At 46.3% G+C, this 13,850-nt stretch overlaps 1 protein-coding gene across 1 annotated transcript in view; it reads left to right on the top strand.

The window, feature by feature from the left end:
- The first annotated feature begins 509 nt into the window (after positions 1-509).
- LOC139052308 (pituitary homeobox 3-like) overlaps positions 510-13,850 on the top strand; it is a 157,074-nt gene continuing 143,733 nt past the window's right edge. The window contains exon 1 of the mRNA XM_070529402.1: positions 510-1,140. Within this exon, the coding sequence (XP_070385503.1) occupies positions 909-1,140 (232 nt within the window). The 5' untranslated portion in view covers positions 510-908. The remainder of the gene's footprint in view (positions 1,141-13,850) is intronic.

Below are 13,850 nucleotides of genomic sequence, written 5' to 3'. Positions count from 1 at the left end.
GACAATGCGAAAACCCTCGCCTGCGCCTCGGACGGCGGTCGCCGCACGGAGGCCAAGTTCAGCGTGGCCGGGCTTTTACGCTTCAAATCTGCTTCGCGCAAAGCAAGCATAGAGCTCGCCGGCGTTTTCCGCTCGTGGCGAGTAGTAGTCTCCGTTGCCGTGCCGTGGAGCCGTTTTCTTCGCGCCAAATAACTGTAATCTGCGCGCGGCGGCGATGAGACCGGGGAGGACGCGCCTCTCCTTCTCAAGTCAGCCGCGCAAGGAAACCAGCGGCGGCTTGCACCTGCGACTCCCTCGCCGCCGCCGCCGGCGTGTGGGCCGGGGAGACGAAGCGCGAGGGCGCGGCACCGGGCTGCGGGCGAGCAACGCACGCCGGCGCGCTGCTCTGGGGTCCGGAGACCGAGGAAACCGCGGCTTCGCGCGCCGGCGACGGCGGCGGCGCTGGGCGCGCGCACCGTGCCTCCGCGAGCATCTCCCACTCTCCCAGACATCCGGCGTGAGGAAGAGGCGGAGACCGAGGGCGCTCCGAAGCGCAGAGGCGGGCTGAGGTGCGTCGCAGGACGCAGGGCGGGGTCCCTCTTTAACCAGTCGCCGCGCGCAGAAGAGGAGCGGTCGAAGAGTCCCCGCCTCCCGGTGACGCGTGGACGCGCGTTTTTCCCGGCGTTCCGCGGCGCGGAGTCCGAAGAGGGAGGAGGATGCGGCTGGGACGCCGGGCGGCTTCGCCCGCGAGGGAGGCGGTGGCGAACGAGACAGAAAGGGCGATGCTATCGAGGAGGAGGAGGGCGAAAAAAAGAGGCGGCCATGCCGGTCCAGCGTGGCGGCGCGCCTTGGGAGAAGGGAAGAGAGGCTTCGCGTAAATCCCCCCGGCGCGGAGAGACGCGCGAGCCGGGTCGTGTGGCGGCGCGGCGATGGAGTCCCTAAGCGACCCGCTGTGCCTGCAGGATCTGGTGGCCGGCGGCGGCGGCGACCCGATGACACCGTCCATGACGCTGGCCACCCTTGCGCCGCCGGTGGCGATGCACCATCACCACCACCATCACCACGCCGCCGCCATGGCGGGTCACCCTCTGGGCGGCGCGCTCAACACGGCCTGCTCGGCCGTATTGCAGCAGCACCACGACGCCGAGCAGAAGAAGCGAGGTGAGAGCTCCGCTGGTGACACATGCGGCGCGTGACCACCGCGAAAGTGACGCGACGATAAGTGCCGCGATCGCTTACATTGCGTTGTGAACTGTTCATCACCGTTTGCCATTGAAATAGCGACCGCATTATCTCGCATCGCTATCGGGGAGTCATGTGCACGCCCATGTGATCGGGCACCCTGTAATGCGGGAGTTGCTAAGTCCGGCGACCGCTGGTCGCTTTGTGGCTTGTCAGCTGCTGCTCGCTAACGTAGTGCGCGTTTCCTCGGATACCGATGCCTCTCAAAACACGTATGTCAACTTCTCGACGCGCTGTCTCAGCATTCCACCCCAAATCCACCAAGACTTCTCTCATCGTGAAATCACACTGTGTCTATATAGCTGCACGTGAGTCACTCAGCTGTTAGAATGTCATCGGGCCGTATCATAAGTTCCAAAGCGCCGTTTTTGATGGTCCTCATTCTTAGGAGCATCACGAGGGCCATCGGCAGCTTGATTCCAAGCCTGTTTGCTTTCGCGCAGTGACCGTGTCGAATCACAAACACGTGTGAGTGGCGCAATCTCCCTGGAGACCCCGTTGTTTTCTGCAGCTTCTCCGACTTTCGGGGTGCTCGTTGCTAGAGTTATTTTACCTGAAGAGGCGTTTTTCGCGAATAAATTATATATACGACAGCGAGAGAAATTTAAAAAAAAAATGTTGGGTTTTACGTGCCTAAACCATGATCTGATTATGAGGCACGCCGTTGTGGGGGAATAATTTGGACCACCTGGGGTTCTCTAACGTGCACCTAAATCTAAGTACCACGGGTGTTTTCGCATTTCGCCCCCATCGAAATGCGGCCGAGATTCAATCCCGCTACCTCGGGCTTAGCAGCCCGAACACCCGAAAAATTTCTAACGCTTATAGTAACCAATTTCAGTGCATCACATTCTGAGTTTTCACGTAGCAAACAGAAATCGCCACTGTAATAACAATTGTCCCTCCTCACGTGCCGGCAATTCCCGTTAGCCTTGTTTGTATTTATAGCTACCAAACATCATGTGCAAGTGGTGAGCTGTTGCCACCTGTAAATCAGTAAGTGGTTGTCTACTGGTATAAAACTGGCATCACATAAAATTAAGTTGCCCTTCCTTCTGCGTTGGCTATATCTCTTATATAGTAATCACGTGATTGCTCCATGGAGCCCTCGACGTGGTGAAGCTCTGCCATATATAGCCGTTGAAGTGAACAGCCAGAGAGTTTCACGAAAGTCCAATATTGCGCAGGCGTATAGTCTATATGACGCTTCTTAATGTGTTATTTGTTCGGCTATTCCTTTAGCTGATTAGTTTGCCCAGAGAAATATATTATTACTCGATGATCCATGTTAGCATTTTTTGATGCGATATGTGAGGAGCGTCCATAACGTATAGATTGCTTTTACGCTTTGCGGGATGCACTTAAACGTCGTTATGGTCCGGAGGTGCTGGATTATAATGTAATTATAGGGAGTATTTCTCGTTGGGCTTATTGGTAAAGCATAATTTTTAGCTATAGTGTGTGTACGTCTCGGAGTAAATGCGTGTCAATTTGAGGCCCTCTTCTATAAATAACGTGATCGCATGGTCGCGGTCATATATGCTTATGTATTCTGCCTTCAAGAATGGGTAGTGCTTTCAACAGAGTATATTCAATATACGCTTACATTTGTGTTATACGATAGCTTGCGTTCACGAGAGTAGATGAGAGGCGACTTCTAATTTCCTTTCTTTTCGAGTATATATCAATTTCTCGCGGACCATAAAAAACTTGTCTGCAGCTGCCCATGTGGTTTTCTGGTTAGACTGTCACGTGGCAAACAGACCGTTCACCATGGCTTAATCAAATGAACAAAACCAATGCGCGTTTCGTTAGCTATGCGTGCCAGCGGCGACAAAAGCGCTAATCTGTACCAGCGCCATATGCTTCCTGCCTGTCGTCTGCCCTCGATTGGAAACGTACGCCTTCAATCACATTTCTGCCGATTGTAATGTTACGTGCCAACACACTCAGCGCAGCAACAACGAATCGTTCAGTGTACGGACTATGCACCTACGTCCGCCTTAATGAAACACTTTTAATGCCGTTGCTTTTTTCGTCATGTATGCTTGCGCTATGTTTCGGCATTGTTAAGGCGGACATATCTGGGCGAGTTCGTGCGGGTGCATTGGTACAATTTTCGCGACAAGACGACATAATTGCGCTCGTCTGTTCCCTTTCTTATACCCTGTGCCCTGTTGGTCAGTTTGTAGCAATGTTTTGACATTTCTGCTCACGTGCATGCATAGTTAAACTGTGGTGATTTTAGTGAAGCAAGTGACTGTATCTTGGAAGCGCGTGGATTAATATATGAAAATCAACGCATGCACTAAGTAAGCCAGTATATGCCAGCTGAAGGCCGCTGAAGAAACTCAAATGAAAACCCATCAGTATACGCAAAGCTTGGCAGCTGTGTGACGACACAATACATCCGGATACTTGAAAAGCACAACTTGACCATTCCCTGTTGTCGGTGGATCTTGATGTTACATCGCCCAGATAATGACACCAGCATGTCACCAGTGCCTATCGCTTTTGCTAGTACCGTTTTGTGCGTGCGGATGAGCGTGAAACCATGACGGGTGTTTACAACATGACGCAGTGCGCACATCTGCGTTGCACATTAAATGAGCTTATTGATTTGGGAAATGTAGACAACCGTGCACGGACGCACTTATTTTTCGAAGTATTTTCGAGCAATACTTGAGCATAACTTAGTCCATTCTAAAGTGCAGTAGCCACAGTCGATCAAGCAGGTGTACTCAGACTCGGAAGGGACTGGGAGAGAGAAATAGGTAGCTCAAGTGATCAGAGAGCCGGAACGCCGATAATGCATGACTGTTCGCTTGGAACCGTGCACGTGAAAGAGGGCTATTGGATTTTAAATTTGTCGTTTGTTTGTATATGTTCCATGGGCTGAACAGCCTGGTGTATCACAGAGAAACCGTGATTGCGCTTGCATGCTTTGATCATTCTTACATTCAGTTACATGGGCACTCCTGCACTGCAGGCCTAGGGCATCGCTTTTGAAAGGTCCTTCGTCCACCCGTTTCCATTGTTGTTTTTATGGGATGAAGTAGAACAAAGATATGCATTTAATAGATAGCTGCTATGTGCTTCTAAATCGTCCTGGGTGTAATAAGGGTGTAAAGTGCGATAAAGGCTTTTCATGCTCAGAAGTATATGCCTCAGAGCACTACGGATCACTTTTTTCTCTGGAAAAAAGTTATCCGCAGTGTGTGCGTAGAATAGAAAGTATGCTATTTCTTACAGTAGCCGCATTCGTTCGGCAAGTTTCTGTTCAGAATCTATGTCAGTGTTTTCTTCATTATTGCTATGTCGTTTACTGTGTACGGCGCATACAATTTTGTTCCCTGAATTTGCTTGCCTCTTGGAACACTGTTGCGGCTGACCACTGAGCCGTGCCCTCGGAGTATTTGTTCTATATGTGTTGTTCAAGCAGTTTGCAAACTTATTTCTTGATTGCTTGCGGACATCATCATCATCATTATCATCAGCCTACTTTAAGTCAACTGCACTACGAAATCGTGCAGCCCAGCGATCGCCAATTATAGCCTTGTCTTGCGCTAGCTGACTGCAACTTACGACAGCAAATTTCCTCATTTCATCACCCAACCGAACTGTATGCGGTCCTCGACTGTGCATTCCTTCTCTTGGTTCCCATTCTGTAACTTTAATGGTCCGCCACTTATCTGCCCTTCGAGTGGTCTACCTGTTATCTGACCTTTCGAAGGATTCAGCTATTGATTGTCGCGGTAATTTTTACTTCGCTTGCTGGTACTAATTAAAAAATTCACGCACAAAGTCCCATGCAGGAGTTGTCTAAGTAAGGGCAAACGCTGTGCCACTCGCTAATCTCCACGCAGCCAGGTGTCGTTATCAATGTTATGAAACTTGATCCGACCAGCATAAACGACAGTGCTGCGCCTGCAAGAACTGCTGCGGACGGCGGCGCAAGGTGAATTGATGACGCAAGCAAGGTACTGCAGGTGGCGGCGCCAGGTGCGCTGATGACGTTCCCATCATTAAAAGCCGTTATCGCTCTTTAACTAACACCTTATCCATTCGCGTCGAACTATTATGAACCGTGATCAGTCGTACACCAGCGACGACTGCGTATGGCGTAGCCGCGCAGGCCCTATCTAGAAAGCGAACAGCGATGGGAGCAGAGTACGCCGAGTGCTGATAGCTTCGTGTGCGCTGTGTTCTCTCCTCTTTCGCGTTGAAGCGAGAGGCATCACGAAGATCGGTTCGCTCGCTGCTGCGGGTCCCGTCTTGAAAGCGATCGTCTTAAGGGACGGACGTTGAGTACGTTGGGTTGCGGACGGACGTTGGGACGCGTGTGGTAGGCATAGAAATGCTTACGCATTCAATAAAAAAGAACTATTGCACATTCTAGGCGTGATTCTTTTGCTTAATTTCTGATTTGACAAACCTTGAATGATGCGCTCATTTAAATGTCTTCCTCCAAATTGACACCCCAGGAGGAATGCATAAAGATTATAAATGGCACATCTATAGACGCCCGGCTATATGCTCTATAAACGATGGTACCGGCCGCTTTTGCGAGTTTTGGTTTAGGTTACTTTAACAATTTTGAGTTGCATTTCGAGGCACGTATCGGTATATCGGCCATAGAGCTTCCATATATTTATATACGAACGAGGAGAGCTCTGAGACAAACTATATATAGACTGAGTGTTCTGCTTCCATGAATCGTTTTGAAAGCACCCCGCCATTTTTTTATATACCGTCTGTCAAGCTCTATTCACGCCTCTTTTGCGATTAGCATACGAGACTTTGCGTTTCTTTTTGTTAAGCTTCCACTAGTTTGCAACACTGGTGATCTATCTCGCCAATCCTTTTGAGTTACTTGTTTGCAAAAAACACAGTGCAGTGAAGTCACGGCTCCTCGTTAATCCAAATACAATGCAGCTACAATCAAAACCACCTCACCATTATAAAGACGATCTCCAGAAACCGTACGCAGGAAAATCGCACAAAACTGTATCAGCACAAGAAACTCAACTCAGTGTTGAGCAGAAGTGAGCGAGCATCAGTGCATCAGAGCAGCAACAGGAAAGGCATGTTAATGCACCAAACCAGTGTGAGAAATACATTTTAATGCATTTGAGCAGTGCCACAAACCTAAGTGTTGCATACGAGTACACGAACATTTATGCACCAGAGCAGCATATATGAACTGAAAGGTTGGGTAGAAGCAAACGAATATTAATTCGCCATATAAGCACCGTGCGAAAAAGCACACTCATGCTCAAGAGCAGCAGCAGAAACTAAAGTACATCGTGACATTCAACGAACATTGAGTAGTGCCAGAAATGCACATTAATGGCACTTAATTGACCGAACGAGAAACTGGCAATGCAAATCACAGCGCGCGACCAGACTCAGAGACGAGAAGGGACGAAGACGAGTGTTCTGAGCGGATGTAAATGGACAGCGTTGTGGAAGTGGCGCGTATGTCTATACGCCAGGGCATTAGCCCAAAATTATGCAATAATACCATTAGAAAGAATAGATGTATATCAAATGCAAAAGAAATTAATCGCTAATTGAGAACACGTAGTTTAGAATTAAAAAAAAAGAAACAAAACAGAACTTGGCAAAAAATAGACATCTTTAGGCGGACATTTCGCAATTCAGTCGCACAGAACCTGAAAGAAATTCCGCAACTGCAGCGCAAACTTTTCTGCCGTTGTGTCCAGCAGTCATGAAGTATATGCAGAAATAGATGAGACGCTCGTCTTCGTCCGTTTTTCTAGTCACTGTAAGGTTTGGGCGCTGTGATTTCCAATATCATAAACACCAAGCTAGCCCGATCACATACCCTGTTGCGAGAATCTAAGGTGCGACGTAGAAGTTCACCAAGATTTATACACCAGAGAAGCATGAGAAACGCGCATTAATGCACCCGCAACAGTATACCAGAAATTGAAGTGTACAATATGATTAAAGTAACACCAATGCACCGGAGAAAACGAAAAAATGAACGTTCACGCACAAAATTAGTATATTAGAAACAAGGGTAGCACTACACTAAAACAACATTCTTGCACCAGAAAAGTATCACATATGTATACCTATTAATTCACCACAGTTGTATAACACGAACACACATACACACACACAGAGAGAGAGAGAGAATACAAAATAATAGTTGCACAGACATAAGCCGACGTTAAAGCACCAAATCCTTGCCATGAACTCTGAGTTCATGTAGCATAACAGTACCACGAATCGAATAGTTGCATAGGAGTTAACCAACGTTAGTGACCCCCAAACTAGGCAAGCAGGAAAGCAATATCGATATATAGTGCGAGCAACAACATCTAGATGCGTCGTTTCTTTTTTCGTTTTTGTTTACATGTACTACGTGGAGTACCAACTCAAAAATATCCCAAAGTAGCAGTATTATTTAGTGTTAGGTTATTCAGAAAACTAGACATTTATATAACACAAAGTGAAAAATAAACACAGAGGGAGAGAGAGAGCATGAAAAAATACCGCTGTGTCAACGTTTAAATGTTGCGGCCTGTTAAGCTATAGGCCGTCGTTACCTATAATACGTCAAATTTTATTGTATTGAAATCGCATTGCACGTAGTAGTCACGACTTTGTGTATGCGCGCAGTACAGCAATTTCTAGTATTAGTCAAGCAAGTTCTAATATTAGGAAAAGGGTGGAGTTTATTAAAATTTCAGGTCTCCCAAGAAAATAGTTTTTACATAGATATCAGGTAAACACAGTTCACACATTTAAAGACACCAACGCTATATACATAGTCAAAGAATTTGAAGAATGTTATGGAACCTTGTGCTATGAGCAAGAATCACTGCATTTTTATGTCTCAATATGTTTAAATTATAGGTTAACGGTAGACCTTAAATACTAGTTATGGCTATGCATAGCTCAAGACAGGTTGTTGTTATTTGTAACTTTTCTACACCATTTTTCCCGCGTGATAATGACAGGCTTGTCATGACGTACTTATGCGCGCACACGTGACCCACAACGTGTTATCCATCTCTCCCATTTTCAAACTCCACAAGAGCGTGTCATCAAAATTGAGACCATAAAATATTGTTCGTTACGTATAGCAGCGTCACCGAGGTGCGCGAATAACGCAATTTTTTCTCTTGTATGTACAGCTGATAATGTTAGTATACTTCATATGGCACAATTCAATCGTGATTGTGCTGTCTACGGATGAATAGCCCCTTTTATGCTTATCATTTCCCTTCCAAGTACTACTTCTGCTCAACGCATTGCGAGAAACCCAGAGAACTCGGACATTTCGAAGAGTTGTTGACGTCTTGAAAAAAAGTGTTGAAAAAGTGGTGTCGTTCGTGACTACAAATGTAACCTAACGCGCAGTCCCACCAAAAAAGCAGGCCGTCGGGGGTGACGTGGTGTGTCTGGCCCTCCACGACACTCCATTTACAGCTGTCTCTATAGGCTGTGTTGACGGTCGTAGCACGGTCCTATATATAGTGAGAAGAGAGCGCGTAGGCTTAATAGTTAGCCTCGAGTCCCATTTGTTACCCCGACGCGCGCATTAAGTCGTGAGGCTATGAAAGAATGCCATGCATGAGAGATGGACCTCTGTATACCCGGGTGCGTATTTACGTAATCATTTGTCATCACTATAGCGCAAAGCGCTACAGCAGCGGCCGCACTATCGATGGAAAGCTAGCTGGGAAATACAATTTTATGTGGCTCCCGCGGATGGCTTAACCAGACCACATAAGCTTTAGGTATAGGCGCACGTCGTGATAGAGCTTGTGCTTGCTTGTGTGTTTCTTTGGTCCTTTCTTTTCTATTTCTGCTTACTTGGCTCCATTACAAAATGCATAGCTATATATATATATATATATATATATATATATATATATATATATATATATATATATATATATATATATATATATATATATATATATATATATATTACATTTCGCAAGTTGCCTGCTATGCTTTCACGCCCCGACGCGGCACATCACGGCGCATAATTTATCACAAAAACAAAGGCTACCAAATCTAGTGACGATGTACACCGGGTTTTCGGCTGCTCCGCAGTGGCATCGACCTAATATGACAATAGAAATGACGCTTATTAGGCAAAATAGTCCTCAGTACATTGCTATTAATTATAATTAAGTTGCGTTAGCAGCGGCTGCTACGTTTTGTAGTTAGTAATTGGCCGCATTAGTAAAGGTTACTGCCTTTCTGCGAGTCCCATTGTTGCATACGGTTGCTACATGTTTTAGTTAGTAAGGTTACTACCATTACAGCTACTACTTGTGTTTACTACCTAGGTAGTCAATATCGCGACAGAGATTTGCTACCTTAAAGTTAGTGACTGCAACGACTTTTGCTTTCTTCCTTTTTTTTTGGAAGAGCGGGTGAGCCATGATAGATGGGGTTCAATGTAAAACGATACGGGTAGACGGGGGGTGGGCCATTGTGCGCTCCCGTTGGCTATACGCTATGGTGCGGTAAGGGGGCGCAGGGATTATAGTGCTGGGGGTTTGGCTAATCAAGATGAGCGATGGTCCGTGACGTTGCAGGTTGTCATGGCTAATTACGAAGATGCGTAGGTTGTTTTCGATATGAGACCACTTCAGCCATGATTTCAAGAGTGCCAATTAAAACGGTGCCTACGAATAATTACATAATTAGCGGTCGATAGCAGAATCCTGTTCTTAAACCAAGACACGGCCCTCACGAATAGTGCCCAGTGAAGAAGTAAATATATAAGTAACAGGAAAGTTGCGACGCTTAAAACTTGTGCCACTGCGATGCCATATGGTTGCACGCATACTCCTGAGACTTATCTAATAATTCCGGCACGCAGACTGAACAGTTCCTAAATCCGGAGGCATGATGCTATTTAGGGAAGTCTTGTTCCAACGTAAATGAACGCGGGGGCTTGTGCCTAATCAGCGTCTATCTCCTTCCGCGCCTGTAGACGCTACAGGATAAATTCATACTGGTTCTGAATAACGTTTATTAGCCTTGGTGATGAGTTTGGTCTGCGGAACGCTCTATAAGCCAAATTTTTCACTCCATCCTTAATTTCCTTCTCCAGCACGGTACATGATGCCACGGTATACGCTGAAACGCTGATATCTCGACATGTTTACCGTGGTAAAGCAGAGAGGCGGCGCGTAAGTGGGCCTAGTGCATTATGGTGACGTATCCCGTGTCACCAAAGCTAAAACCGTCTGATTACTTTATGCAGTGATTTCAGCCATCGATACGCATGGTAAAAAACGCGTTAGTGTATCGTAAAATGGGCAGCAATCATGCAGGTTGGGACTCTTTTAATAAATAAATGAATAAATTATATATATATATATATATATATATATATATATATATATATATATATATATATATATATATATATATATATATATATATATATATATATGAGGTCAAGGGCTTGTGAAGTTTTTAGTTACCACTTAATATCTTGCACGGATATTCACGTATACACAACTATATTGACCGATCGACCACATCGACCAGTTCTGGGGGTGCTGTGTTTATACCGACAATAGGAGTAACACTGCGATTGAAGATGTCACCTGTCATGACGTCCACGGCTGCAGAACTCACGGCTCTGCGCAGTGCGCTTCAATTTATTGATACAGAGAGTCGTTGTGCATGGGCCGTGTTTTCCGACTCGAGACCGGCTTTACACAGCCTGCAGTCAATGCTCTGATGTGGAGCTCAATTAAGATACGAAATCGTCAAACTTCATCACGACGTCAAATAGAAAGGCCACCAAATTATTTTCCAGTGGCTACCTGGCCATTGCGGTATCAGTGGAAATGATCAAGCAGACAAAGCTGCCCGAGATTTGCATCAAGAGCAACACAACATTCCCATTCCTCTTTCCAGGACAGACGCTGCAAGGCAGCTTCGCCACCTGGCACGCAAGTTCTCTTTAACAGAGTGGAACACCCCAAATATAAAGCGCACCAGGATGTACGAACTGAGCCCTTCGCTCCAACTCCGGCCTTTACGCGGGCTTCACCGACGTGAGACATCTTTTCTATACTGGCTGTGGTTGGGAGTGGCTTTCACGAAGGCGTACACTATACTTCGATTGGAATGACCAACAGGTCTGCATGCGACGTCTGCAGCGTGGAAGAGAACATCGAACATTTACTGTGCGATTGTCATCCATTGTCATCGAAATGATTGGGGACCTTAACAGGGAGAGTGTATAAGAGTGGGATTGAAGATTAATATGCAGAAGACAAAGATAATGATGAATAATCCGGCAAGGCAACAAGAGTTCAGGATCGCAAGTCAGCGTCTCGAGTCTGTAAAGGAGTACGTTTACCTAGGTCAACTAATCACGCGGAACCCTGACCATGAGATGGAAATTCACAGAATACAAATGGGTTGGATCGCATACGGCAGACATCGTGAGCTCCTGACTGGAAGCTTACCGTTATCATTGAAAAGGAAGGTATACAATCAGTGCATTTTACCGGTTCTGACATATGTGGCAGAGACTTGGAGACTGACAAAGAAGCTTGAGAACAAGTTAAGGACCGCGCAAAGAGCGATGTAACGAAGAATGCTAGGCATAACTTTAAGAGGCAGAAAGAGAGCCGTTTGGATCAGAGAGCAAACGGGGATAGCTGATATTCTTGTTGTAATTAAGAGAAAAAAATGGAGCTTAGCAGGGCATGGCAGGCGCGCAGGATGGATAACCGGTGGACCGTTAGAGTTGTTGCAGAATGGGTGCCAAGAGAAGGGCAGTGCATTCAAGGACGGCAGAAAGCTAGGTGGGGTGATGAAATTCGGAAATTAGCATTAGCGGGCGCAAGTTAGAATCAGTTGGCGTAGCACAGGGTTAATTGGAGGTCACAGGGAGAGAGAGAGACAAAAGGGGAGGAAAGACAGGGAGTTTAGCCAGTGTAAGTACCGGCTGGCTACCCTGTGCTGGGGAAAGGGGGAAGGGAATAAAAGGAGGAAGAAGAAGAAAAAAAAAGGAACAGAAAAATTCACACAGTAACGCGATGTTACGCGCGACATCATTCAAAGATGGTCGCACAATTCACATGTCCTTAAAAACTTCAGCATAGCCCTTAGGGCCTTGAGTGCCGAAGCCCGTCTGGACCAGTGTCCTAGAACTTTTACTTCTGTGAAGGGAGAGGCCATCGTCCTGCAGTGGATATAAAACTAGGCTGATGATGATGATGACCTTTCACAGAATATCTGAATAAGCAATCGACCCATTTTACCTCTCTTGACCAGCCTTCCTTAGCAATCATTTAAAGCTGTTCCGCTAATGCGTAAATTCAAATAAGATAACGAACGATGGTGTCGTTCGTCGCCAACGCACCAACAACTGCACTAGCCGCCTGATGATACTGAGGTCGTGCTCACGGTCGATCACTTCGGGGGATACGTTCAGTTTTGCCTGACTTAACGTGCAGCGCAATGACTCATTGGAGTGACGGTCATCCTGTCATCTGGCTTGTATGATTGCTCAGAGAAAGTGATGTCTACGAAAATTATCGATCGAGAGTGACGGCCGCTGTATTCAGGAAACGCTTCGTTATCACTCGAGACGCTGTTTTGTCCTTCGTCCCTGGATTTGCTGTCATTTAGCTCTGCGTACAGGGTCTCCAAAGTTAAACTAACAGTAATATTAATAAAAACGCTATGACAGCTACGCACAATCTGATTGCTCGGATGGTCTCTGCGCGTATGCGGACACAATTTTCGCGACAAATTAGAGTGACCAAACGCATAATCAATAAAAAATATTCTTAATTAACTTTTCTACTATCCCCGTTATGGTACATGTTTATATTTGAAACGTTAAGACAATGGTATTTGAAGACAACTTCACTTAGTTTCATTCTCCTGCAGCGATTCGCTTTCGAGATATCCGTAATCAAATTTGACATTCATTAGGTAATTTTGCATTCAGGGACATGGATGAAGGCATAACGTCAAGCCACCATTGTGACGCAGCTTGCTGCGTGTGGCACATCGTCTGCAAGCCGAGCGAGGCTGATAACAGCGGCGCTGTTGCTCTTGGGCAACGAATGGGCAACGAAGATAAGCAACGAATGACTTCCTTCCATTCACTCACGTTGAAGTTCCTTCACGGCTTAAGCTTGCGTCGAGATGCAGGTGTGTGATTGTGAAATTAGCTGAATGAGTGTGAAATTTGGTGATTAATATTTCGGAACTGAAGCGCCTCCTGAAAATAAAAAAAAGAGCGAGGTAGTCTTCAAATACGATTTTCTTAACGTTTAAAATACAAGGATATACCATAATCATGATTGTCTACTCCGCATTGCCTTGTGCGGCGTTTGTATAGGCAGAACACACAAAGGGACCCCGTAAATATTGGTGGGGGAGTCGCCCGCCACCTCCCCATAACTTTAAAAACCTGTGCACCTCCACAGTTAGACGTCATGCCATAGGCCTGGACACACACAAGCCCGATTACCCCTGAAAGTTACCAACCCTGCATCGCATGACCAGCGCGACTGAGCACTGCAAACGCATATTGGAGTGCCGTACGAGACGTGCTGCGTAACACTGCCTATACTGTAGGACACGCCTATGCT

This window comes from Dermacentor albipictus, unplaced genomic scaffold (genome assembly GCF_038994185.2).
Source record: "Dermacentor albipictus isolate Rhodes 1998 colony unplaced genomic scaffold, USDA_Dalb.pri_finalv2 scaffold_21, whole genome shotgun sequence".
Taxonomy (NCBI): domain Eukaryota; kingdom Metazoa; phylum Arthropoda; class Arachnida; order Ixodida; family Ixodidae; genus Dermacentor; species Dermacentor albipictus.
This window is presented reverse-complemented; position numbering and strand designations above follow the sequence as displayed.